Source organism: Vipera berus (genome assembly GCF_964194415.1).
Source record: "Vipera berus genome assembly, chromosome: 2".
In the NCBI taxonomy this organism is placed as follows: Eukaryota; Metazoa; Chordata; class Lepidosauria; order Squamata; family Viperidae; genus Vipera; species Vipera berus.
The window spans coordinates 114,076,742-114,104,527 of record NC_138203.1 but is presented as its reverse complement, the minus strand read 5'-3'; the positions used below and the strand labels follow the sequence as shown (position 1 = coordinate 114,104,527).

The 27,786-nt window shown below is 43.4% G+C and overlaps 1 protein-coding gene across 4 annotated transcripts in view; it reads left to right on the top strand.

The window, feature by feature from the left end:
• Positions 1–15,990: 15,990 nt before the first annotated feature.
• ATG4D (autophagy related 4D cysteine peptidase) overlaps positions 15,991–27,786 on the top strand; it is a 35,661-nt gene continuing 23,865 nt past the window's right edge. The window contains exons 1-2 of one of the 4 annotated variants that reach the window (XM_081320599.1): positions 15,991–16,136; positions 17,230–17,526. In XM_081320599.1, the coding sequence (XP_081176725.1) occupies positions 17,310–17,526 (217 nt within the window). In that variant the 5' untranslated portion in view covers positions 15,991–16,136; positions 17,230–17,309. Of the gene's footprint in view, positions 16,137–16,186; positions 17,527–27,786 lie in introns of those variants that run through there. The other 3 variants (XM_081320598.1, XR_014025509.1, XM_081320597.1) reach the window with 3 other exon arrangements.

Sequence of the window (27,786 nt, the reverse complement as noted above, 5' to 3'; positions counted from 1 at the left end):
TGCTATTATAAAGCTTTTTCATTGTCTTTTTTGTTCTTATCCACTTTGTTTAACCAAGCTGTGTTCTTGTTATATTTCTTTGGATTATCCCATATCTTTGCCAAAACTGAATTATTTCTTCCTTGTCAGGTGCTGAAAAGGGACGTAGTGGTTCAGTGGGTTAGGACACTGAGCTTGTCGATCAGAAGGTTGGCAGTTTGGCGGGTCAAATCCTGAGTGCCGCGTAACAGAGTGAGCGCCTGTTACTTGTCCCAGCTTCTGCCAACCTAGCAGTTCAAAAAGCATGTAAAAATGCAAGTAGAAAAATAGGGACCACTACGGTGGGAAGGTAACAGCATTCTGTGTGCCTTTGGCGTCTAGTCATGCCGGCCACATGACCACGGAGACGTCCTCGGACAAGTGCTGGCTCTTCGGCTTTGAAACGGAGATGAGCACCGGCCCCTAGAGTTGGAAACAACTAGCACGCATGAGCAGGGGAACCTTTACCTTTTTTCCAGGTGCTGACTGATTCACTGCATTCTCTCTATTGATAGATCGATGGAAATGTGTTTAATTGAAATTGAAGATTTCAATTAAGAAAACAAGAAAAATGGAGTGGTTGTTTATGTTAAGAATACCTTGACAGCGGAGTTAATTGAAGCAGATAAACAAGGAAGATATGTTATAATAGAACTGTTAATAGAAGGGAAAAAAACACTTTTGGTTGGATTATATGCTCCTAATCAACAACAAGCAGACTTTTATAGTTTACTACACAGCAAGATTACTCAGTTGGATTATAAATCTTTTATTTTTATGGGAGACTGGAATGGTGTTTTGGACGTACAAATGGATAAGAGCGGTTCTTTTAAAAGTATTCCAAGTCATGCTAAACTGCCTAAATCCTTTTTTGAGATGAAGGATGATTTGGAACTGCGAGATATTTGGAGAGAAAGAAATCTGCAAGAAAAGGACTATACTTTTTTTTCCGATAGACATCAATCTTTTTCTAGGATTGACTTTATACTAATTACCAATGATTTCTTTTCCAGGACTAAGAAGATTAAGATTTGTCCAAGAACCATGTCTGATCATAGCCCAGTCTGGCTAGATAATAGACAAAGATAATAGAGATAGGCGTTCCTGGCGTCTAAATGAGAATTTGTTTAGAAATCAGGAAAATGTGGATGAATGTAAAAAACAGATGAAGGATTTTTTTGAAATTAATATGCATAAGGGTACTTCTATTGAAATGGTCTGGGATGCTAGTAAAGCTTATATGAGAGGTGTGTTAATATATTTGAATAATAAATATAGACGTAGTTTGGAATTTAGGAGGAAGGAATTAGAGAATGAAATTAGGGAAAAAGAAAAGGCTTTAATTTTGAATCCATTGGATGTGAAGATTAAAGAGGCAATTAATTTATTAAGGGGACAGTTTGACAAGTTCATGGCTGATCAAGTGGCAACTAATCTACGGTATGTTAGACATAATACTTTTTGCAATGCCAATAAACCAGGTAGATGGTTAGCTTATTTGTTAAGGAAGAAGCAAAGGGCTTCTAATATAGATAGAATAGAACATAAGGTTAAGGTAGTGTATCAGCAGAGTCTTATTAAGAAAACTTTTGTTGATTTCTACTCTAAGTTATATGCTAGGGACAAGATTAGTGAGGTAGATATTGATGTATATTTGATGAATGCTAATATTCCTGTTCTTACAAAAGAACAAAAGGAAGAGATGAATCAATTGATAACTGAGGAAGAAATTTTTTCAGCAATTAAACAATTGAAAGTGGGCAAGGCGCCAGGGATGGATGGGTTGACTGCTGTGTATTATAAAAATTTACAGTTAGAGATGGTAAAGCCATTAAGGGAATTGTTTCAGACAATCCAAATGGGAGGAGGGGTGCCTCCATCTTGGAAAACTGCTTTTATCTCTTTGATACCGAAGGAAGATCAGGATGTCACTCAAGCAAAAAATTATAGACCAATATCACTTTTGAACACGACTGCAAGATATTTGCTAAGGTTTTAGCTAACAGATTAATGAGGGTACTGCAACAAGTAATTCATGGTGATCAAACTGGGTTTATAAGTGGTAGACAGATGAAGAACAACGTGAGGCATATAGTTGATTTGTTGGAATTTCTGGAAAGAAACAACCAGATCGCTGCAGCATTGATCTTTTTGGATGCTGAAAAAGCTTTTGATCAATTGGATTGGCAATTTTTGCTGAAAGTATTAGATAAAATGAATTTTGGGGATAAATTTTTACAACCAATTAGGACACTATATCAAAAGCAAACAGCCCGTATAATAGTAAATAATAGTCTGACCGAAGTATGTAACATTGAAAAGGGCACAAGGCAGGGGTGCCTGTTGTCACCTTTGCTATTTGTTTTAACATTGGAGATATTACTGATTAAAATACGGGATTTGGAAAAAATTAAGGGAATTCAAATAAGAGATCAGGATTATAGACTGAGGGCGTTTGCAGATGATCTGGTTGTTACGGTGACCCAGCCAGAAAATTCTGTTGTAGAATTGATGGAGATAATAATGCAATATGGGAAAGTTTCTGGATTTAAGGTTAACATACAAAAAACTAAAATGTTGTCTAAGAATATGACAGTATCACAAAAGGCTGCTTTGGAAGGATTAACGGGATTTGAAATTGTCAAAAGGGTTAAATATTTGGGGGTATATTTGTCACCCTCAAATGCAAAGCTATATAAAAATAATTATGAAAAGCTATGGGGAAAAGTTCAAAAAGAATTGGATAGTTGGAAAAAACTACAATTATCTTTATTGGGAAGAATTGCAGCAGTGAAAATGAATGTTTTGCCGAAATTTCTATTTTTATTTCAAATGATACCTATTCTTAAAAAGGATTCAAACTTGGAGGCATGGCAAAGGGGTATTAATAAATTTGTTTGGGCAGGGAAAAGGCCACGAGTTAAATTTAAGATTATGCAGGATACGTGTGAGAGAGGTGGTCTTAAAATGCCTAATTTTAAACTATACTATGAAGCTGCTGCTTTGTCAGCGATAAGTGATTGGATTAATCTAACACAAGTGAGATTATTAAATCTTGAAGGTCATGATTTGCTATTCGGTTGGCATGCATACTTATTGTATGATAAGAAGGTGGATAATGTGTTTAAGGTACATATTTTAAGACATGCCCTGTTGCGAGTTTGGAAAAAGTATAGACATAAGCTAAATTATAAGATACCTTTATGGGCAATACCAAAACACGCAGTAGAAAATATAAGTGTTGGGTTTAAACATGATGTGACTACATATAAGGAAATTTTAAGTTTGGAAAGGAATGTATGGCATTTGAAGCCGTATAATATCTTAAGAGAAGAAAAGATTGTTCAAACTTGGTTTCAGTATGGGCAATTACAGGCCAGGTGGAAAGAAGATCAGAAAATTGGTTTTTCAATGACTGATGAAAATTTGGTAAAGCAAATTAGAAATCAAGGTCAAGCACATATCAAACGGATATATCTTGCACTGATAGAAATTGATTCAGAGACAGAACTTGTTAAAGATTGTATGATAAAGTGGGCTCAGAATTTTCAAGAAGCTATTACAATGGATACTTGGGAAAAGATTTGGGTGAGAAATGTAAAATTTACGCAAGCTCAAAATTTAAGAGAGAACTTTTATAAAATGTTTTATAGGTGGCATTTAGATCCTAAAAAAACTAGCAAGTATGTATCCGAACTGCCAGCCTAAATGTTGGAGGTGTGGTGGTGAAGATGCAACGTATTTTCATATATGGTGGACCTGTAAAAAGGTTAAAGCATTTTGGATTAAAATTTGGTGGAATATGCAGAAGATATTTAAGAAAAGGATAAAGTTTTGTCCGCAATTGTTTTTACTGGGCATTACTACTGACACTACTGTTGTGGACACTAAGTTGATGTTGAATTTAATTACGGCAGCAAGACTTTTAGTAGGGCAATATTGGAAGAAGGAAGAACTGCCGACTATAGAAGAATGGACTTTAAGAGTTTCCAACCTGGCGGAAATGGCAAAGATCTCAGCGTATCTGAAAGACCATTCACAACAGAGATATATTGTGGAGTGGAAAAAATGGATTGATTACATCCAGAATAAATAAGTTTCATTTAGCATTTGAATAAGTATTTTATAAGAGTTAAAGTGCGATAGATTTAATAGTTTATTGTTGTTTGCATATGGTAGATTATGATTGTTTCTACTTTTATACCTTGTATTTAGCTCTGGGAAGTCGGGGAGGGGGGAGGGGGAGGGAGGGAGGTGTTGGGGAGGGTTGGGAAGAGGGGAGGGGGTTGGGAGGGGTTTTGTTTTGTTTTTTTATAAATAAAATGTACTCTAAAACTTTTCAATAAAAAAAAGATTTTGCCTATAATTTGTATTTTGAGCTACGTATCTGATAATCTTCACAATAGCTGTTATTTAACAGAATAACAGAGTTGGAAGGGACCTTGGAGGTCTTCTATTTAGTCCAACTCACTGCTCAAGCAGGAGACCCTATACTATTTCAGACAAATGGCTGTCCAATCTCTTCTTAAAAGCCTCCAATGATGGAGCACCCACAACTTCTGAAGGCAAGCAATTCTACTGGTTAATTGTTCTCACTGTCAGGAAACTTCTCCTTAGTTCTAGGTTGGTTCTCTCCTTTATTAGTTTCCATTCATTGCTTCTTGTCTTACCTTCTGGTGCTTTGGAAAATAGATTGTCTCCCTCTTCTTTGTAGCAGCCCCTCAAATAAATTAAAGCAAATGTTGTTTTGCTACTTTATTACTTCCAGTGCTTCTGTGATCTTCCTTGTTTCTAAGTGGCATTTCTCAATTAGGTATTCTTTGATCTTTTTGTTCTTCAGCTTTTGTTCTTTCATTTCTTCTAACTTACTTGCATCTGATCTCAGCTTGCTGAACTTTTTTTCCAGCCTGATTTTCCATTTTGGTGGTGCACTGTTTGGCTTTTTTTTCCTTCTTGGTTGATTTTGCATCCCAGGTATTCAGTTATAACTGCATTAGTTGGTTTGTGTCTTGCAGGGAGCTGGTACTTATATTTAATATTGAAATTTTGGCATCCTTTGGCATCCTTTAATGCTTGTGCCAGCTGTTTCTTTAAAACAAGCTTCAATCCTGGCAACCTTATCCTGATGTTTTTGTGCTGTTCTAGATACTCAGTTATTCTTTGTTTCATTTTTTTCTATTTCTTTAGTTAGACGGCTTTGTTCTTTCTGAGGCAAAGGAGAGGGTGCCTGGTTTCCAAATGAAAACAATTCTATATCTCTGCTGCATTTCTCTACTGCGAACTCCCTCATTTGCCTCTACAGTCTGAGTTACTTCTGGCAAGGCTTTGATTTCTTTGCTCTAGGTAGACCTTTGCAAATCTTCTAATTCTGCTTCTGTGAATACTTTATTCTTATTATAAATCAATGTTGATTTGCCAGCCTCTATTCTATTATTTCTGATTCTGAATGTTGTTCTTTCCAGAACTGGTGCATTTGTTTCAAATATCCTCTTCTTATTGGACTTCATCTGTAATAAAAGATCATTATTTCTTTGTTTTTAATTACTGTATATTTGCACTGGGTAAAGACCTTTCCTTCCAATTCTGCAGCTGCTGGCTGTGGTTGCTCAGCCAAGAGTCCTGAGTCCTGTAGCCCAATTTTTAATAGATGTCCAAGAACTCCCAACACCTAGTGCAATGCTTGTTGACCTGGGCAATGACGGAGGAACTCATCAAATTTGCAGATGACACCAAACTGGCAGGAGTAGCCAACACCCCAGAAGACAAACTCAGGATCCAAAAAGATCTTGACAAACTTGAACAATGGGCCCTATCCAATAAAATGAGTTTCAGTGTGGAGAAAAGCAAAGATTTACACTTAGGAAGGAAAAATCAAAGGTACAGTTACAGACCTGGTGAGACAAAAACAGTAACTGTGAGAGGAACCTTGGAATCCTAGTGGATGATCACTTGACCATGAGCCAGCAGTGTGCAGCAGTAACCAAAAAAGCTAATACAATCCTGGGTTGTATAAACAGGCATAGAATCAACATCATGCAAAGTATTAGTACCACTCTATAAAACCCTAGTAAGACCACATCTGGAATACTGCAGCCAATTTTGGTCACCATATCACAAAAAGGATGTTGAGAGTTTAGAAAAAATTCAGAGAAGAGCAACTAAGATGATCAAAGGCCTGGAAACTAAAACATACAAAGAACGGCTGCAGGACTTAGATCTGGCTAGTCTAAAGAAAACAAGAAATAGGGGAGACATCATAGCAGTATTCCAGTACTTGAGGGGCTGCCACAAAGAAGTCACGCTATTCACCAAAGTATCAGAGGGCAGGACAAGAAACAATTAGAAACTGATCAAAAAGAGAAGCTACCTGGAATTAAGGAGAAACTTCCTGACAGTGAGGACAATCAACCAGTGGAACAGCTTACCTCTAGAAATTGTGGTCATTCCTGTGAGATGGCCTCACGAGACCGATGGTTCGTTAAGGTGCTTCCAAGTAAAAAGGCAGCACGCAGGGATGCAATCAGATAAAGCTTTATTTAACGATAGAGTAAAGAGAAAGAGTTCCCTGGCACGGAGGCATCCGTGCCTGGATTGAGCTCATGGATCATTCCCACAAGAGAGCAAGCAAGCAGACAACAAGAGAGAGCAGCCCCTGAGCAGAGGTTGTTATGGGGGTCCTCAGCCCCTCCCTTACCAATTAACTCTCTCCAATGGGGCTGCAGGGGCTGGGGACCCCTGACCCACCAGTGGGAGCAAAGATGCCTCTTTTCTCCCATCTGATGACCTTTTGGGGGAACTGCCATGGCTGGCACAAAAAACATCTAACAATTCCCCTTCTTGCCAGCCAATGACAGAGACCAGTGAATGTATGTGAGGGGGCGAGCAGGTGTCATAGACATGCATATACACGTTCAGAAGACCAAACACAAACCCTTACACAGAAGGTTGTGCCGGTCAATGGGAACAGGTTTGGTGAACAGGTCAGCTATCTGGTCAGTTGTATTACAATGCTCAACATGTATAAACCCCATTTTGGCAAGCTGCCTGACATTTTTACAGCGTATGTCTATGTGGCGGGACCTAGAGCCCACTGCATATGCCCCCAAGATTGCAATTGCAGCCGTATTATCCTCTTGAATTTGGATGGGCAGAGGAGGTGCCCAGATGCTCGTTATCAGAGCATCGAACCAAATCAAATCATTGGCCGTGTCCGACAGGCTGGCATATTCCGCCTCGGCCGTGGAGCAAGAAACAAATTTTTGCTGCCTAACATGCCAATGGATAGGACAGCCATTTAGCAATATGAGGAAACCAGAGGTGCTCCGTCTACTCTTGGTGTCACCAGCCCAGTCTGCATCCGAGTAAGCGGAGAGCTGGGCCGTCTTCCCCTTCTCTGGCTCCAGCACAAGGAGAGCATCGGTCGTGCCCCTGAGGTACCTAAGTACCCTCTTAACAGCAGTCCAGTGGAATTCCTTTGGGTGTTCCACATGCCTGGACAGTAGATTCACAGCTAAAGCTATGTCAGCTCTGCTCCAATTGCTGATATATAGCAAGGAGCCAATCACAGATCTGTAAAGCTTATTATCTGTGAACTCAGGACCGTCCTTGTGAGTGTGATTGTAAAAGTCACTTTGTATCAGGCTACGTGTTGGGTTAGATTCTGCCATTTTGCATTTGGCCAATAATTCCTCAATCTTTTCTTTCTGAGATAGGGCGAACCCCTCCTTAGTGGCCAAGATGTGCACACCCATCAACCCGCCCCAAATACTTCAGGGTAAACTTTTCCCCCAGGGCCTTGGCAAATTTATCACACCCTTCCTTGTCAGGCCCTACATATAGGAGGTCGTCCCCATAAACTAACACCCGTTCTGTGGTACCCTTGGAGTTGCGTGTGAAAACACATTCATCTGCATGGGATGCACTGAAACCAACTTGTTCTAAACTTTTTCTAAGGCAGTCGTACCATATTTTCCCTGACTGCTTGAAGCCATATAACCCTTTTCGGAGCAGCCATGTGTTTCCCCCTTCCTGCTGGTAGCCAGGAGGGGCCCTCACGTAGATCTGCCGGTCCAAGTTGGCGTGGAGGTAAGCCGTCTGGATGTTGAATTGGAAGACTTCCTCCCCCAGAGCAGCTGCAGTTACGAGGGCGGCCTTGACGCTCTCTGCCCAGACGGTTGGAGAGTAGGTCTCTACGTAGTCCTCCATGTAGCGCTGGGCGAACCCCTGAGCTACCAAACGGGCCTTATACAGGTAGAGGCCATTGGCAAGTGGTTTGGCCTTGAAAACCCACCTTGTGCCAATGACTTTCCTCTCCTTTGGTAGTTGCTGGGGGGTGAAGACCTTGAGCTTTTTCAGGCTCGCCATCTCCTGCTCCATCGCGAGCTGCCATTTCTCCTGTTCTTCGATGGGCAGCTCCTGGATGTCAGAAAAGGATTTTGGGGTGACCACAACACTGTTGATGGACGCGATGTGCCCAATGTCGATTCTCTTTGGCGGGATCCCTTTGTTGGACCGCTTTGATCTCCTGACCTTCTGCCACTCACCGCCCTTTTCTTCTGCGGGTTCCACATCTGCTGGCATTTCATAATTAGGACGTGTGGACCCTCGGTCCCAGGTGCTGGGTATCGCGGGTCTCTGAGGCATCGCTGGGGGTGAAGACGGCGTGTCTTCCCCCTTGGGACTGGACGGCTCATCCTCCCCATCTGAACCAGGTAGGATGACATCTTCGTCTTGTTCCTCACTTTCGTTGGTGGCAGGGTATGTGGTCATCTCAGGTGATGTCGTGGTCGGTGTGTCCTTGCTGGGTCGGTTGACCTTTGGGCTCAGATCATTGGAGTGAATCTGGGTCCAATTGGAGTCCTCTTCGAAGGAGGCAGATTGGGAAGTCACAGTCCTGCCCCCTTCTCCCAGGAAATGGTAGGCCTTGGAGCCAGGAGCATAGCCCAAGAACCTTAGTCTCTGGGAGACAGATCTCCCCTTCTTCCGCAGCTGCTTGGGTATGTGCACCCAAGCGTAGGAGCCAAACACACGCAAGTGTCCCAGACTTGGTTTCCTACCGTGGACCAGGAAATATGGGGTCTGGTCCACAACACTGCTCCAGGTGCGGTTTAAGGTGTAATTGGCGTAGTGCACTGCCTCTGCCCAGTATGATTCTGCGACCCCAGCGTCCGCAATCAGACTACGCATCATAGTTTGCAGGATTCCATTTCTTTTCTCTGCCATGCCATTCTGAGCAGGAGTGAAGGGCGCTGTAAGAAAATGTCGGATGCCCTTACGCCTTACCCAGTCCTGGAATTTTCGGGACATGAACTCAGCCCCGTGGTCGCTCTGCAGTTGTGCGATCTTGGTCTTATACTGGGTCTCTACAAAGTTGTACAGTGATTTTATGGCGTCAAAGGCTTCGGATTTTTTGTGAGGGTATACACGTGGCCGTACCGTGAAAAATCGTCAACGGCAGTGAGAAAATACTGTCTTTTCCCTAGGGATGGTGTGAATGGCCCAACCAAATCAACATGTACTAGTTGGTATGGGTATTGGGTCTTACGCAGTGACACCTTAGGGATGGGGGCAGCCTTCCTCTTTGTCGTCTTACAGATGGTACAGTCCAGGAACACCTCACAATCCTTGAGCTGGACTCCCTCAGCAAACTCTCCCATCTTTTTAACCACAGGGAAGCTCGCATGACCTAATCTTCAGTGTAAGAGATGGGCACACTTATCGTGGAGCGGCTTCCCCACTGACACCCTCTTGGCTCTGGTTGCCTTGAGCGGTGCTTTAGGTGCCTGCTGAGATTCGGGTTTCTTGTCCACACTGCCCTTGGAAAGCCGTGGGGGTGGCTGAGGTGGCTTGGGTGCAACTGCTTCGGCCTTGCGCTCCTTAGACAGCCTTGGGGCTGGCTGTTTTCTCTCTTTCCGTGTGCAGGCCCCTTCTGAGGTGGCACCCGGTGGACTGTCCTCTGTGGCTGGGTTCTCAGGGGAGAAGTATGGCAAACCATTTATGATGGCAATACTTCCAATGACCCTCTGGTTCCGGGTGATATGACCTCCCCCTTTGCGAAATAAAACTTCCACCCTGTCATCGTCACATAATTTGATGATGCTTAACATCATGGCAATGGAGGGAGCATGTAATACCCCTTCAACATTTCCTAGTCCGGCTACAGAGACAGTGCCCTCCCCAACAACCAAAGCCTTATCACCATTGGCCACCTTGATGGATGAGTTAATTTTCTTTAAACTTTTAAACCGTTGTTTCATATTGGTAATGTGAGATGAAGCTCCAGAGTCCAGTAACCATAAGTCAGTGGGGCTATCAGCCTTTGTGGTGGTGGTGAGAGCACAAGTATGCACAAAATTGCCCTTGGCACTACCTTTGCCCCCGCCACGCCCACTTCCTTGCCCCTTGCCCCTTCCTTGATTGGGACCGCGCTTGGGGCCTTGTTGGTGATGGGGGCAGTCCTTCTTCAGATGTCTCTCAGAGCCACAGATGAAACACTTAAGTAGAGTATTAACCTGCTCTCAGTTGTGGTGCCTCCTGCTGGCTCGCTGGGTGGTGGCTCTGGCATATTCTCCTGCATCTCTGCGCCTCCTGTCCTCCTCAATGAGCCTCCCTGTGAGGTAGGATAGAGTCATGGCTTCTTTCCTGGTCCCCTCCAGTGAAACAATGAAACTGCTCCAATTTTTGTCCAGGGAAGCCAGAATGACAGCGACCATGTTCGCCTCAGGTACAAGGTAGTCTCTGGACATCAGTTCTGCCCTGAGCGCCTTCAATTTTCCATGTTAGCCCCAAACCTCAGTCTGGTGGTGTAAAATTCAGTTGTGAGTCTGGTGATCGAACCGATGCTGTTGCTGTTGAATAAATTGTATAATAACCCCCAAACTTCGCCAGCTGTGAGCCCATCTGGAATGCTGGGGTACAAGTTACCATCCACTGAGCTCAGTAGAGTGGTATATGCTTGTCTATGATACCACTCTTCTTGGGGTCCCCAGGGAAGAGGTGGAGGATCCAGAACCATCTCTAGAGTCCCTTCCTTTAATAGACATACCTGCACATCTTTACTCCAACTGCTGTAATTCTCCCCCCCAAGTTGCAGTTTTTCAAAATTATTTGGGAGGGCAGAAGCAGATGAAAGGGAATTTTCCTTAGCCTTTTGTCCATTTCTATACATCTTTTGTCCATTTCTATACAGCTGAGCAACAACAAAGCTAGTGGAGGTGACAGTATTCCAGCTGAGCTATTCAAAATCTTAAAAGACGATGCAGTAAAAGTGTTACACTCAATTTGCCAGCAAATTTGGAAAACTCAACAGTGGCCACAGGATTGGAAAAGATCAGTTTACATTCCAATTCCAAAGAAAGGCAGTGCCAAAGAATGTTCAAACTATCGCACCATTGCACTCATTTCTCATGCTAGTAAAGTTATGCTTAAAATCCTACAAGCTAGACTCTAGCAGTATGTGGATCGAGAACTACCAGAAGTACAGGCAGGATTTCGAAGAGGCAGAGGAACTAGAGATCAAATTGCCAACATACGCTGGATCATGGAGAAAGCTAGAGAGTTCCAGAAAAACATCTACTTCTGCTTCATTGACTATGCTAAAGCCTTTGATTGTGTGGATCATAACAAACTGTGGCAAGTTCTTAAAGAGATGGGAGTACCAGAACATCTTATTTGTCTCTTGAGAAACCTATATGTGGGCCAAGAAGCAACAGTGAGAACTGGACACGGGACCACTGATTGGTTCAAAATTGCAGCTCGCGGAGTAGAGGTGTTACATGTGAGTATCGGGAAACCCCCATCACAACTCGTGCGGCCGCATTCTGCACCAGCTGAAGCCTCCGAGTGGTTCTCAAGGGCAGCCCCATGTAGAGAGCGTTGCAGTAGTCTAAACGGGAGGTCACGAGCGCATGAGTGACTGTGCGTAGGGCATCTCGGTCCAGATAGGGTCGCAACTGGCGCACCAGGCGAACCTGGGCAAAAGCCCCCCTGGTCACGGCTCCTATATGGTCTTCAAAATTGAGTCATGAATCCAGGAGGACGCCCAAGTTGCGAGCCCTATCAACGGGGGGTAACACCTCACCCCCCATCGTTAGAGGTGGAATAGTCTGGTTAGCCCGAGATGCCGATATGCACAGCCACTCAGTCTTGGCAGGATTGAGACGAAGCCTGTTTCTCCCCATCCAGACCTGGACCACCTCCAGGCAACGGGACATCGCGGCGAGGGCATCGCTGGGTTGGTTCGGGGTGGAAAGAAAAAGTTGGGTATCATCAGCGTACTGATGATACCCCACCCCAAAACCACAAATGATCTCACCCAGCGGTTTCATATAGATGTTGAACAGGAGGGGTGAGATGGCCTCACGAGACCGATGGTTCGTTAAGGTGCTTCCAAGTAAAAAGGCAGCACGCAATCAGATAAAGCTTTATTTAACAATAGAGTAAAGAGAAAGAGTTCCCTGGCATGGAGGCATCCATGCCTGGATTGAGCTCATGGATCATTCCTACAAGAGAGCAAGCAAGCAGACAACAAGAGAGAGCAGCCCCTGAGCAGAGGTTTTTATGGGGGTCCTCAGCCCCTCCCTTACCAATTAACTCTCTCCAATGGGGCTGCAGGGGCCGGGGACCCCTGACCCACCAGTGGGAGCAAAGATGCCTCTTTGCTCCCATCTGATGACCTTTTTGGGGAACTGCCATGGCTGGCACAAAAAACATCTAACAATTCCATCACTGGAGATATTTAAGAAGAGGCTAGACTGAGATGGTATAGGTTCTCCTGCTTCAGCGGAGGGGGGGAGGTGGATTAGAAGACCGCCAAGGTCCCTTCCAGCTCTATTCTATTCTATTTCTGTAATTTATTACTTACCATATTTTTTATGGGAAAGACACTCTTTCACTGATTCCTCTGATGAGACCTGCTCTAGTATTGTTAAACCTCTGGCATAGTTCCCATCTTCCTCAGAGCAGATAAGCCCCACATTCATATCAAGGTAGTATCTCACTGGGGGATTATTATTATAATAGGTAAGGTAAAGTTTCCCCCGCACATGCGTGCTAGTCGTTTCCGACTCTAGGGGCTGGTGCTCATCTCCGTTTCAAAGCCGAAGAGCCAGCGCTTGTCCGAGGACATCTCCGTGGTCATGTGGCCGGCATATCACAGCTTCTACTTCTTTAGGTGTTGGCCTTCTTATGCATAAAATTCTTCCCAAGAATCTAGGAGGTCGTGATGTATCAGTATAGTAGATGTGCAAATCCATATATGACACATGAAATTTTGTCAATACACAGATATTCTAACTGCTGTCCAAGAATTTTTTGTTATTTATTTATTTATTTATTTATTTTATTTGTTTTATATACGGCCGTTCTCCCGAAGGACTCGGGGCGGTGTACAGAGCAAGGTAAGTATACAGTAAAGCAATAGTAAAACAAGTGAAACCCCAAAATCTATCAGGCCAGGTCGGCTTGCTGGAATAGGTAGGTTTTTAAGTCCCGCCGGAAGGTGCGAAGGTCGGGGGCCATCCGGAGTTCGGCTGGCAAGCAGTTCCAAAGGGTTGGCACACCCACCGAGAATGCTCTCCCCCTGGGGGCCACCAGCCGGCATTCTCTGACCGGTGGCACCCTGAGGAGGCCCTCTCTGTGGGAGCGCACAGGACGGAGGGGTGTTGACGCTGGCAGTAGGTGCTCCCGTAGGTAATCCGGACCCAAGCCATGTAGGGCTTCGTATGTCATCACTAGCACCTTGAATTTCACTCGGAAGGCAACTGGAAGCCAGTGCAGCTCACGGAGGAGAGGTGTAATATGGGAGTGTCGGGAAGCCCCCAAAAGTGTTCATGCAGCTGCACTCTGTACCAGCTGAAACTTCCGAGTGATTCTCAAGGGCAGCCCCATGTAAAGAGCGTTGCAGTAGTCAAGACGAGAGGTCACAAGTGCATGGGTGACTGTACGCAAGTCATCCAGGTCCAGATAGGGTCGTAGCTGGCGCACCAGGCGAACCCAAGTGAAAGCCCCTCTGGTCACAGCTCCTATGTGATCTTCTAAGGACAGCTGTGAATCTAGGAGGACACCCAGGTTGTGGGCCCTATCAACAGGGGGCAATAACTCACCCCCAATATTAAGGGATGGAATACTCTGAGTATCCTGGCATGCCGGTATGTACAGCCATTCAGTCTTGTCCGGGTTGAGTTGAAGCCTGTTCCTCCCTATCCATTCCCGGACCGCTTCCAGGCAATGGGACATCACGTCAAGGGCATCACTGATGTGATTTGGAGTCGAGATGAAAAGCTGGGTGTCATCAGCATACTGATGGTAACCTACTCCAAAACCACGAATGATCTCACCCAGCGGTTTCATGTAGATGTTGAACAGGAGAGGCGAGAGGACCGACCCCTGAGGAACTCCACAAACGAGAGACCTTGGGGTCGACTTTTGTCCCCCTGCCAACACCGACTGCGAGCGTCCCAGGAGAAAGGAGGAGAACCACCGAAGAACTGTGCCTCCCACTCCCAGTCCCCTGAGGCGCCGCAGCAGGATACCATGGTCGATGGTATCGAAAGCCGCCGAGAGGTCTAATAAGACCAGGACAGAGGAGTATCCCTTGTCCCGGGCCCTCCAAAGATCATTCATCAGAGCAACCAATGCCGTCTCCGTGCTGTAGCTGGGCCTGAAACCCGATTGGCATGGGTCTAGATAATCCGCTTCATCCAGGACCTGAGGAAGGTGATGAGCCACCACACTCTCAACAACCTTTGCAAGAAAGCTGGGTCCAAGGTGGGCTTCTTGAGGAGAGGTCTCACCACCGCCTCCTTCAAGGAGGCAGGGAAGTGACCCTCACTCAAAGAAGCAGATATGACCGCTTGGAACCAGCCTCGTGTCCCCTCTCGGGCTGCATAAACCAGCCAGGAAAGGCACAGGTCCAATAAGCATGTGGAGGAGCTCAACCTCCTCATAATCCTGTCCACTTCCTTTGGAGTCACAGGATCAAACTCCTCCCAGATGACGTCAACAAGACTGCCCGTGTCCTGTTCGTCAGACTCTGCCTAGTTGGAGTCCAGGCCGGTTCGAATCCGAGCAATTTTATCCAACAGATATTGACCAAATTCCTCAGCTCGACCCTGCAAGGGCTCCTCCCTCACCTCCTGATTGAGAAGGGAGCGGGTCACTCTAAACAGGGCGGCCGGGCGATTATCTGCGGACGCGATGAGGGCGGAGAAGTAATTTGCTCTCGTCGCCCTTATCGCTGCGAGATAAGACTATGTGCCAATAACCACTGAAACCACACCTGGTTTATGCCATCATCTTTCAAATTCAATTTTTATGTCTTGTATCTTGTGACCTTTTCAAATTCTGTCTTCTTCTATCTCCTTGTATTGCCTCATCAGCTATCCATACTATTATTCTTTTAAAGCAAACTTAAAATCTGATGTGTTAAGAGCAGATTTGGATAATCTTTCAATTAGAGTCATAGTTAAAGATTGGTGAAAAATTAATAATTCAAATCCTAACCAAGGACCAAAGAATTATTATCAGAATAATCATCTGTTCATCTCACAGTCAGCCAAGGGTGTATTTATTTATTTATTTATCAAATTTATTTGCCGTCCATCTCACAGCTCAGACAACACTGGATTTTTGTATTTTTATCCACTTAACGAGTAATTTCCAAAGACCTGGGATAGGCAGACATGGTTGTTTGATGCTGTTAAAGATATCGTAGCAGGATGTAAATTGTTCCATGAAAAGCTGCCTTTTTACAATTTATTAATATTATGAAGCAGAGCTAAAAAGGCCTTGAAAAAGCATATTCTTCCCGCCAAACGAAAAAAAATGCGGTTGTAAATATCTAGGAGACGAGGGTAGCCGAAAACACACCCGCGATTCGCTCCTCAAGCAATGCTTCTATTTCTTTTTATTCCTTGGCCAAAGTATTTCCGGCCGTTGTCTAAGGGCAAGGAAGCACTTCCGCCGATCTTGTTCCGGGGATCTAAGATGACGGAACCGGAGGCGTTGTTGCGGTACGGTAAGAAAGTGCGAAGTTGGATGCTCGTGGCGGATTGAATAGCGGCCAGCGGAACGTCCCAAAGAGGGCCCGTAGTCTCCTATCCTATGCCTCGGCCGTTTGGGTAAGTTGGATAAGACGGGACCTTTTTAGGCTGGCCTTACTGCGTTTGTTAGAGAAGGCTTTGGGACAGGTCTTCGCTTTGGTTGCGAGGGGCATGGTTCGGCGCGTGGGGGGGGACGAGCTGTAGATTAGACCAAATGGGGCTGGTGTAGACAGGGAAGAGGCAGCCAGCCTCTCCACTGGCCAAGATCGGGAGTCGGTAACCTGTGTGCCCTCCTCCCACCCCCCCACCCCCACATTCACCATAGGCTGGGTAAACCTGGTACTGTAGTTCTTCAGAGCGGGTTGTGGGACTCACCACCGAAACGGAAATTGTCCCTATTAAGCTTTCCCGGTTTCTTCTAACTATTCTGTTTGACTTTTCCTGATGCTTTAATGATTACGACACCAAAACAGATAGTTCTTCCCTTTCCTTATAAGGCAACAAAAGCAATTTTGCTTTCTGCATATAATTTAGGGACGGTAAACCCGAAACTAAGATGGTAATCAATAGAATACAAGTTTGACAATACTGATTTGAAATATGTTGGCTTTTTTCTTTTCTTGGCCTTTCTAAATTAGCTTTTATTAGTGTTGAACAGATGAGTTACTTCCCAATGCTCAACTGAAGAGGTGAACATAAAATGTATTCCTGAACTACACATTCTCTATTTTTTAAAGTTTTGGTATAAACGTCTTAAGCATTGCTGGAGGAACCATGGACTTTTCTCTGGTTCTTTTCTCTCCCATATTGTAGATTTTTTAAATATCTGAACTTGTCTTGTGCAAAGATTTGCACATACATGGTCTTTTAACTGCTATTAACAGGAAATGAAAATTAATTGCTTAAAGAAGTGGAGTTCATTATAATATTTGCCTCATTGATTGGCCTTTATAGGTGACCTGACATTCCTTAAAACCTCCTTCCTCCCTCCCCAGCCCAATTGAGTTGGATACAGAGCAGTAAACATCTGTGCAGGATTTGAGATTTGCTATAGTTAGGAAGATGATTTGAATATAAGACATATTTGCAGATGTTTATATTTAATAATTATATATTGAGCTGTTATATCTCTACAGCAGCTTCCTTAGTGATTTTGCCTTTGATTTTGTAGTTCTACTTCCCCAGCAATGCACATGAAGCTTTCATCAACCTGTCAAAGAGGACATAGTCTCCATTAGTCTCAGTCGTTAAATGAATTCCGTGTCACCCACCTCAGTGCAGTACTTAAGCCAGGAAGAGTTGCACCATTCAGATGGAAGGCAGTTTTTTAATTCCCGAGCCAGCAGCCAGGGAGGGAGCTATCCAGGGTTTTTCTCCAGAAGTGCCACCTGCAGCCAGTATAGTGAACCTGATGAAGTGGACAAGATCAAGAGCAAGCTCCTCTCTACCTGGAACAATATGAAATATGGTAAGTTCAGATTATAGAAACTGCATGGGAATGGGAAGATCTTATCACTGTTCAGTAGTCCCCAAGGTAAACTTTGAATATAGATTTTAAAAAAATCTTAACAGCTGTAAGTACTTCATCAGTTGGGCATCCTACATATTTCTCCTTTTCTCTTTTATGCCCTTGGAATTTTCAGTAAAATTCTCAATATATTTTGTGACTTTAAAATCAGGAGACCTGTGTTTTCTTAAGTTTCACACATAAAATTAATTCATTTGTCTTTCAAGATATATTTAAGTTCCTATTTCCTTTAGAGGCCTAATTGTTAGCCTTTAAAATGTAGGTTTACAATCTACAAAGATTTGTCTAAAGATTTGTAAAAAAAATAAACCTATTGTAGCCATTGTATTCTGTAATCTCTCTGAAACTATTCAAAATTAGATAGATTTTTCAGAGTTTGAATTTTTAAAAGAAAAAAATATATATTTAAGCCTGTCATTCTACTCTACTACTTTGATATCCATGAAACCTGGTCTGAAAATTTCAGTCTACCATTTCTCTGACACTGCCTCACATGAATATTGTAGTACCCCCAATTAAGCAAAAAAAAATCAAAGTTGCCAACTATAAATTATTGATGTTCACAACAACACTAAGCAATAAACCATGATTTCTAAGCCACATGACTGGGCCCTCACCATGTCCTGACACAAAATCAAAACACTTTAGCTTAGTGGGAAGTGTAATTGCAGATTACAAGAATAATTTGTCTTTGTATTTTTACAACTAGTTTTGTGAATAAATCTGAATGGGTTGGAGAAAATTATCTGTTTAGGAGAATAAATTCTGTTCCTATTTTTCAGTTCCTATTTTTCCACTGTTTTACAGCTATGGTAGTGAAGCTTACTTTTTTGTAACCTATAGCTAATAGGACATACTGCACACTGTTATTTTCTTGAAGATAATTTTTGATGAAGAATTTGTGGTCCGAGTTAGTGAAATGAAATAAATTCATTGATATGTGTATAGATGTGTATGTATTTCATTTGGCCTTCCATATACTACTGAATGACAGATGAGGGAATAGAAGGGAAACTGATCAAATTTGCAGATGACACCAAACTGGCAGGAGTAGCCAATACCCCAGAAGACAAGCTCAGGATCCAAAAAGATCTTGACAAATTTGAACAGTGGGCCCTATCCAACAAAATTAATTTTAATGTGAAAAAAACAAGGTTTTACATTTAGGCAGGGAAAATCAAATGTATAAGTACAGATTAGGTGAGACTTGGTTCAAAAACAGTAATTGTGAGAGGGATCTTGGAGTCCTAGCGGACAAGCACTTGACTATGAGCCAGAAGTGTGCAGCAGTAACCAAAAAAACTAATACAATCCTGGGTTGTATAAACAGAGGCATAGAATCAAGATCGTGCGAAGTATTAGTACTGCTTTATAAAATCCTAAGACCACACCTGGAATACTGCAACCAATTTTTGTCACCATACTACACAAGAGATGTTGTGACTGGAAAAAGTTCAGAGAAGAGCAACTAAAATGATCAAAGGCCTGGAGACTAAAGCATATGAATAATGGCTGAGGACTTGGGTTTGGCTAGTCTAAAGAAAAGAAGAAATAGGAGTGACATTATAGAGTATTCCAGTATTTGAGGGACTGCCACAAAGAAGGGCATCAAACTATTCTCCAAAGCACCAGAGGGCAGGATAAGAAACAATGGTTGGAAACTGACCAAAGAGAGAAGCAACCTGGAATTAAGGAGAAACTTCCTAACAGTGAGGACAATTAATCAGTGGAACAGCTTGCCTTCAGAAATCGTGGGCGCTCCATCATCACTGGAGGCTTTTAAGAAGAGACTAGAAAGACACATGTCTGGAATGGTATCGGTTCTCATGCTTGAGCAGGGGAGTTGACTAGAAGACCTCCAAGGTCCCTTCCAGCTTTATTCTATTGTATTCTATTTATCTGAGAGAGATGGATGGATGGATCTTTGCCTTTAAAAATCTGAGATTGCCAACATTCCCTACGTTGCACATTTTGTGTATTCTATGATAATGTACTGCTTTTAAAGAAATGGTTACTTCTTAATCTGCCATTCTTGTACCTGCTGATGATATTGTGATTTAGATCCTCACTGGCTCAAGGTTGACTCAGCCTTTCATCCTTCTAAGGTCCATAAAATGTTGTTGTTGTTAGTTGCGAAGTCGTGTCCGACCCATCGCGACCCTATGGACAATGTTCCTCCAGGCCTTCCTGTCCTCTACCATCTTCTGGAGTCCATTTAAGCTCACACCTACTGCTTCAGTGACTCCATCCAGCCACCTCATTCTCTGTCGTCCCTTTCTTCTATTGCCCTCAATCTTTCCCAGCATTAAGCTCTTCTCCAGTGAGTCCTTCCTTCTCATTAGGTGGCCAAAGTATTTGAGTTTTAGCTTCAGGATCTGGCCTTCTAAAGAGCAGTCAGGGTTGATCTCCTCTAGGACTGACCGGTTTGATCGCCTTGCAGTCCAAGCAACTCGCAGGAGTCTTCTCCAGCACCATAGTTCAAAGGCTTCAATTCTTTGGCGCTCAGCCTTTCTTATGGTCCAGCTTTCACTGCCATACATTGCAACTGGGAAGACCATAGCCTTGACTATACGCACTTTTGTTGACAGGGTGATGTCTCTGCTTTTTAGTGTGCTGTCTAGATTTGCCATGGCTTTCCTCCCGAGGAGCAAGCGTCTTTTAATTTCTTGGCTACAGTCCCCATCTGCAGTGATCTTGGAGCCCAGGAAAATAAAATCTGTCACTACCTCCATTTCCTCCCCATCTATTTGCCAGGAATTGAGAGGGCCGGATGCCATGATCTTGGTTTTCTTAATGTTTAGTTTCAACCCAAGTTTTGCACTCTCCTTCTTCACTCGCAAGAAGAGGCTCTTTAGTTCCTCTTCAGTTTCTGCCATAAAATAATGACCCAAATTGTTGGGGGCAGTATGCTGACATAAACCACTCGGAGGGTGTGGTAAAGCACTAGGGAGCAGTATATAAGTTTAAGGGCTATATTGCTATTGCATTTGGTCTTTCCTCATGGTGACATATATATCATTTTTTCCTCCCATTTTCCCTCAGTTAAAATCCTGTGAAATAGATTGGACTACTCCAATATAATCCAGGCACTTCGCCATTCTATGGCTGAGGATGGACTTCAATTTGGCCTTTGTAGAGGACATAAAAATGGCCCTAAAGGACAGGAGAAGAGTCACTAGTAAGGCAATGCTGAGATAAGCAGGGCTTGAGCCCAGGCCAAGAAACTAACTTGAAAAAAGTCTCAGAAAAGAACCTCCCAAATTCACATGAAAATAAAGGGAGGGAGAAGAAAGCACATTCAGAGTTTCAAGATTCTGTTAGTACAACTTTACAATACTGTCCTAGCTTATAAGGCATTGGTTTCATACTTTGATCCACCTTATAGGGTTGACTGTTTCCCTGCTCAGGTGCAGAACTTTCATCCTTCTATTAGTAATGTTTCCATCCCTATGTGTTTTTAAAGCTGTGGGAGAATTCTTAACAGAATAGCAGAATAACAAGAGTTGGAAGGGACCTTGGAGATCTTCTAGTCCAACCCCTGCTCAAGGAGAGCCTATATCATTTCAGATAAGTTGCTGTTCAGACTCTTCTTAAAAGCCTCCAGTGATGGCGCACCCAAAATTTCTGAAGGCAAGCCGTTCCACTGGTTTATTGCTCTCATGGTAAGGAAATTGTTGTCAGGAAATTTCTTAGTTCTAGATTGTTTCTTTCCACCCGTTGTTTCTTGTCTTGCCTTCTGGTGCTCTGGAAAATAGGTTGAACCCCCCTTCTTCTTTGTGACAGCCCCTCAAATATTGGAACATCACTATCATGTTGCTGCAAGTGCTTCTTTTTACTAGGCTAGAAATACTCAATTCCTGCAACCATTCTTCATATGTTTTAGCCTCCATCCCCATCTCAACATCTTTTTTATATTGTAGTGTCCAAAACTGGATGCAGTATTCAAAATGTGGACTTATAAAGGCCTTATAAAGTGGCACTAACATTTAAGTGATTTTGATTCTTGTCACTGCACGTTTTATTTTAGTTCGTCCAAAGAGCTCAATTCTAATTGTACATTTCCTTCTGTTCTGCACCTGTGTTGATAACCTATCTGGTAACCATAGTGAATGTCATGTGGTCTAGCTATGTTATGACTTAGTTTTGCTGTGTGCGCAAGCGTAAAAAGTTTTCTAGTTTTTGTCTTTACATTTTTCTTTTTACTGTCTGATGAGAGAGGATGTAGTTGGTTAGCTTTCTTTGTTTATATATATTTTTCTTTTGTGATTAAAGGTTTTTAATAGAATGTGCGTCGGGTTTTATTTTCCTTCTCCCACACACATTATGCATCATCTGAAGCACGGTCCATCCCCCTCTGATAGGAAGAATTAATCCTTGACATTGGTAGGAGAGAATGGTTTGATTTATGTTTTAGACCGATGCATGTTTTTGAGACTGTTATCAGTTAGTTGGTTCTGGCGACTGAGGAAGCTGTGATTAATTGCTGAAACATGTCGGGAAGGAAGGCACGGATAAAAAGGGAGGCTCGGAGCCTGTCTCTGGGGCATCTTTCTTTAAGTTTACAGACTCCGCTCGCTTCAGCCACACGCCTTGGAGAAGACGCACCTGCTCCTGTCACCGAAGCAAGGTCAGTCACTCTTTTTTCTGCTTTTCCAAGCTCCCTGGCAGCTACCCTTGAAAATGTTCATACTCCAGGGGCTCATGATGAATTCCAAAGGCTTGGAGCGAAACCTAAAGTCAGGCTGGAGAACATTCCTCATGCTCCTTCAAGTCCTGAGCCAACTATGCGAGAGAGGGCTGTCCAAGGCTACTGTGAACAAATTGGTGTTTTTGAAAAGCAATTGCAGCAGCATGAGGGGGGCTCTGCTGTGATTCAAAGGCCAGTGTCGGCCATGTTGCCTTCACCTCCTCCTCCTTCTCCAAAGCCAAAGTCACACCCACCATTGAGTGTCATGTCAGACGAATGGGAACTGGAAGCTCCTATATTACAGTCACATGACTATGGGCAGTCTTGAATGTCTACACACAGAGTCACAATGATGCCTGAATCTAAAATTAGAGCACCATCTGCTGGTGAAGCTGCATTAAGACATGAATTGCAAAGCCTGCAGCTCTCACTCTCACAAATGTCCATGCAGGAATCATTGCTCAGAGACGCAAAGTTTCTACAGTTACCTGAGGCTCCAGCCCCTGATGGTGCTAGTATTCCTGTTAATATTGCTTCTATGCAAGTCCCTCTACCTGGCAGAGCACATCCATATTTAACCACACGCAATTGCCACTGGGTTCTCAATTGCAAAGGCCAGTGCCTTCTACAGGTCATGCTAATGCACCAGCAGCAGCGCCTCCTGCTGGCCAGGGTGGACTGGCGGCTCAAATACAGTCACAGCCAGCACCTGTACCACCAGCAGCTCCAATGCAACTGCTGCATGTCCGGGCACAGGCACAGACGCCACTGATGCCCCCTGCAGGTTATGGTCGGATTGCACAACCTGCACTGCATGTTCCTCAACATACACCCTCTATTGTACCACTGGCTGGTGACCTAAAATTAAAGCGGTCAGGACAGAATTACAGGGCATGGGTCAGTGAGGTTGGCCTATTGCTACGCAGAGAAGGTACTCACATGATGGTATTTAATTCTCCTGTTCAGCCATGGACTCCTGACATATGGGACTTGGATAATAAAGCATGACATTATTGATGTCAATGGACACTGAGCTGCAGCTCACATTTTCACAAGATGCAACTGCCCAACAAATTTGGACTCAATTAGAGACATGTTATAGGCTAGGTCAATTGAGTCAACATGTTTACTTTTGTCTGAGTTCCATGGTTTCCGATTAAAACCTGGTGAATGTATAGGAGAACATTTGACTAAAATGAAAGGAATTAGAAAAGAGCTGGGTGAAAAAGGTTATCCTATTGATGATTTTCAAATGATCAGCATTATCATCAATTCATTGAATTACGAGTGGAAAGATGCTATTACTAAGATTAATCAAGTGCCTATTGCTCAATGCACAGTGGATCATGTATGCAGGATTTTAACTGAAGAAGAGGCACTTATGCAAGCCGCGCCACATTTAAGGGAACCACCTGCATCAAAAGCTTCAGCGAGGCGTCCCTTCCGTGGAAGGGCCTACGTTCCAAGGATGCCAAGATGCTACATCTGCAATCGTGTGGGACATGCCACCCGGGATTGTCCCCAATGATTTCCAGTGCCCGTCACGTACCAGCCCAGAGGAACAGATTCCAGAGGAGGCAGAGGTAGAGGCGGACGACAAGGTAGTGGTCGTGGTCCCAGGCGTGATCCGCAAGCTCCACTTGCCACATTGGTTGTAAGCAACGATCCACAGCCTCAACCAGAGTATGACAGGTGACTTCTTTGGACTTTGGACAGTGGAGCAGCATTACATGTTATCTACAGAAAAGAGCTGTACACAGAGATGCATGAGCCTGAACCTGAATTTCGTGAACTTTACTCTTTTTCAAATCATCCTGTTCAGGTCATGGGAAAAGGAACTGTTTATATTGAAGAGCTCGGTGCACCCATTCCCGACGTTTACTACGTTCCGTCTGCCAATAGTAATTTGCTTAGTGAGAGTTACTTGTCTAGGGTGTCAAAATTCCAGGTCCATCATCTCGAAAAAGCAAGTTATGTAGTTAAAGATGGAGATATTGTTGCTGAAACCATGTTGATTGGTGGTGTTTATTATATAAAGCCAAAGTCTTAAGCCGCAAGAGCAGGCAAGTATACAAGCTCCAAAAAGGGAGAGCACAGGCCCAGTGAGAGATGTCCCAGAGAGAGATCCTGTTACTACTCCAAAGGCTCCTAAAGCTAACAGGAGAACAAATAAGACACAGGTTGCTCATGGCAAGCCTGGGGTTCCTAATAAACATGCTAATGTTGAGAATTCACTAACAGGTAAACCTTTGCATTCCAGGGGTATCCATAAGTGGCATAGAAGATTGGGTCATGCCAGTTTCTGTGTTCTGAAGAAGATGCCAGAGTTCGCAAGAGGTTTGGATCTAAAGGGGTGTAAGGTGTTCTTGGACTGTGCTGTCTGCAAGAAAGTCAAATCCAAAGTAGCAGCCATTCCAAAATGCGCTACACGCCTATCAACACGCATTTTTGATTTGGTACACACTGACATAGTAGGTCCTTTTACACCAACAATTGGTGGTAAAAGATATTTCTTGACAATTGTTGATAATTACTCTAGATATGGATATGTATTTCCTATGAGAGAAAAATCTGAGACCTTTCAGATCTTTAAAGTCTTTGCCAATCTTGTCTACACCCAATTCAAAGTCAACATCACCAGATGTGGTGCTGAATTCATGTTTCAGCGTTTCCAGGACTGGATGCGTAAGAATGGGATAGTACATCAAACCTCAGCTCCTTACACTCCGGCGGAAAATGGAGTGGCAGAACGCAGAAATGGGGTTCTGCAAACCATGATGCGTTGCCTACTTGAAAATGCTAACCTCAGTCTCTCATACTGGGGTGAAGCTATTAAATACGCTAATCATATCATCAACCGTACTTGGAGTAGTGTAATAAATCAGACCCCTTATTTCATGTTATATGGACACAAGCCTGACCTCTCACATCTCCATATTTTTGGTTCATATGCTATGGTGAATATTCCCTTGGCCCAAAGAAAGAAAGGGTCCTGCAGCAAAAAGAATGAGATTTATGGGTATTGATGATAATTCAAAATGGAGCAAATATATTACTTCTTATCATGTAATAGTGATTTCACAATCTGCTACTTTTGAGGAAGATGCTGACTGGTCCAGGATTCATTCTAACGATCCTGGAGTTTATTTTCCTAGAGATGCTGCTGCCGATGTCTCGTAGCCTGATGATCAAGATCCACAGGAGGATGTTTCTTGCACGAGTTCTTCTCAACCGACTGTTCCGTCTTCGCAAGCTGCCGATGCTGCTGCTGGTGACGATGACGAAGACAAGGACGACACGGAAGAAGAATGGACGGTTGTTCCGAGATGTTCCAAGAGGGCCACAAAGGGGATTCCTCCAAAACGATATTCGCGGCAAATAACAAAAGCACCTTTACCATTGATTTGTAATGTTACACTTCCGCCTGAGAAGTTCACACAAATCAAACATCTTCCTGAAGCAGAGCAAGATAAATGGTATGAGGCAATGCAGGCTGAAATGGACAGTCTAAAGAAACTTCAAGTGTTTACACCTGCAAGTCGTCCAGCAAACAAGAAAGTTATTGGCACTCGATGGATTTACAGGATTAAAAAGAAGCCAAATGGTGAGTCGTTGTACAAGGCCAGACTTGTAGCCCAGGGTTTCGCACAACGTTATCCTGAGGACTATACAAATACATACTCACCCACAGTGCGGACTGAGAGTGTGAAAATTGCCTTAGCCACTGCAACTATCCTTGGTTTGAAGGTTTTCCAGTTCGACGTTGAGACGGCTTATCTACATGCTGACCTAGATGAAGTCATCTATGTGAAAGGTCCTCCAGGTTTTCGACAGCAAGAAGGGGATACCTGGTTTCTACACAAAAGTCTTTATGGTCTGAAACAGTCTGGTTTAATGTGGTACTTATGTCTTTTTGACAAACTAAATTCAATGGGCTTTATTAAGTCTGCAACAGATGAATGCATGTTCACGAAAAGATCTGATAATAGGTATGAGATAATTCTTGTTTATGTTGATGATATTGTTTATATTGGGCTAAATAAGCAGATGAGTGAGATTTTTTGCTAATGCTTTACAGCAGTTTTTCACATTGAAGTCTTTAGGACACATTAACACTTATTTGGGTGTTCAAGTTGTCAAAACCCAGAAGGGGTTTAGCCTCACACAAGAAGATAAGGTTGAACAACTATTGCATCACTGCAACATGGAGGATGCTAAACCAGTGAGTATACCCATGCAAACCGATTTTCACAACTTGACACATGAACCGAGTCCTGAGTTCGAAGACCAAACACTTTATCGCTCAGTCATTGGGTCGCTGCTGTATATCAGTAGTTGGACTAGACCCGACATTGCACTTAGTGTTAATCTATCACGACACGTAGGCAAAGCAAAACAGTTTCATTGGACATGTGTTAAGAAATTATTGAGATACCTAAAACACACCAAAGACATGAAGTTATTGTTAGAACCTACACATACTGGCTATGCAGAGTTATGTTGTTATGCAGATTCAGATTGGGCAAGTGATAAGAAATTATGGAAAAGCACTTCAGGTTATATGATGTTTCTAAAGGGATGTCCTGTTTACTGGCATGTGCGTAAACAGAATTTTGTTTCTTGTTCCTCTACAGAAGCTGAGTATGCTTGTGTTTCTGATGCATGCAATTCCTTAACCTGGTTTGATGCTTTAGTCACAGATATCTGGACACCTCCAATTCGAACGATCACTGTGATGGAAGACAACGAATCTGTGGTTTACATATCCAAGAATCGATTTACACGTTCCAGGTCCAGACACATTGACATCCGTTATCAAAACATAAGACAAGTACTTAAACAAGGTTTTGTGAAACTGCAGTATGTGCCTTGTTGTTGTTAGTTGTGAAGTCGTGTCCGACCCATCGCAACCCTATGGACAACGTTCCTCCAGGCCTTCCTGTCCTCTACCATCTTCTGGAGTCCATTTAAGCTCACGCCTACTGCTTCAGTGACTCCATCCAGCCACCTCATTCTCTGTCGTCCCCTTCTATTGCCCTCAATCTTTCCCAGCATTAGACTCTTCTCCAGTGAGTCCTTCCTTCTCATTAGGTGGCCAAAGTATTTGAGTTTTAGCTTCAGGATCTGGCCTTCTAAAGAGCGGTCAGGGTTGATCTCCTCTAGGACTGACTGGTTTGATCGCCTTGCAGTCCAAGGGACTCGCAGGAGTCTTCTCCAGCACCATAGTTCAAAGGACACAATTCTTTGGCGCTCAGCCTTTTTTATGGTCCAACTTTCACTGCCATACATTGCAACTGGGAAGACCATAGCCTTGACTATACGCACTTTTGTTGACAAGGTGATGTGTCTCTGCTTTTTAGTGTGCTGTCTAGATTTGCCATGGCTTTCCTCCCAAGTAGCAAGCGTCTTTTAATTTCTTGGCTACAGTCCCCATCTGCAGTGATCTTGGAGCCCAGGAAAATAAAATCTGTCACTACCTCCATTTCTTCCCCATCTATTTGCCAGGAATTGAG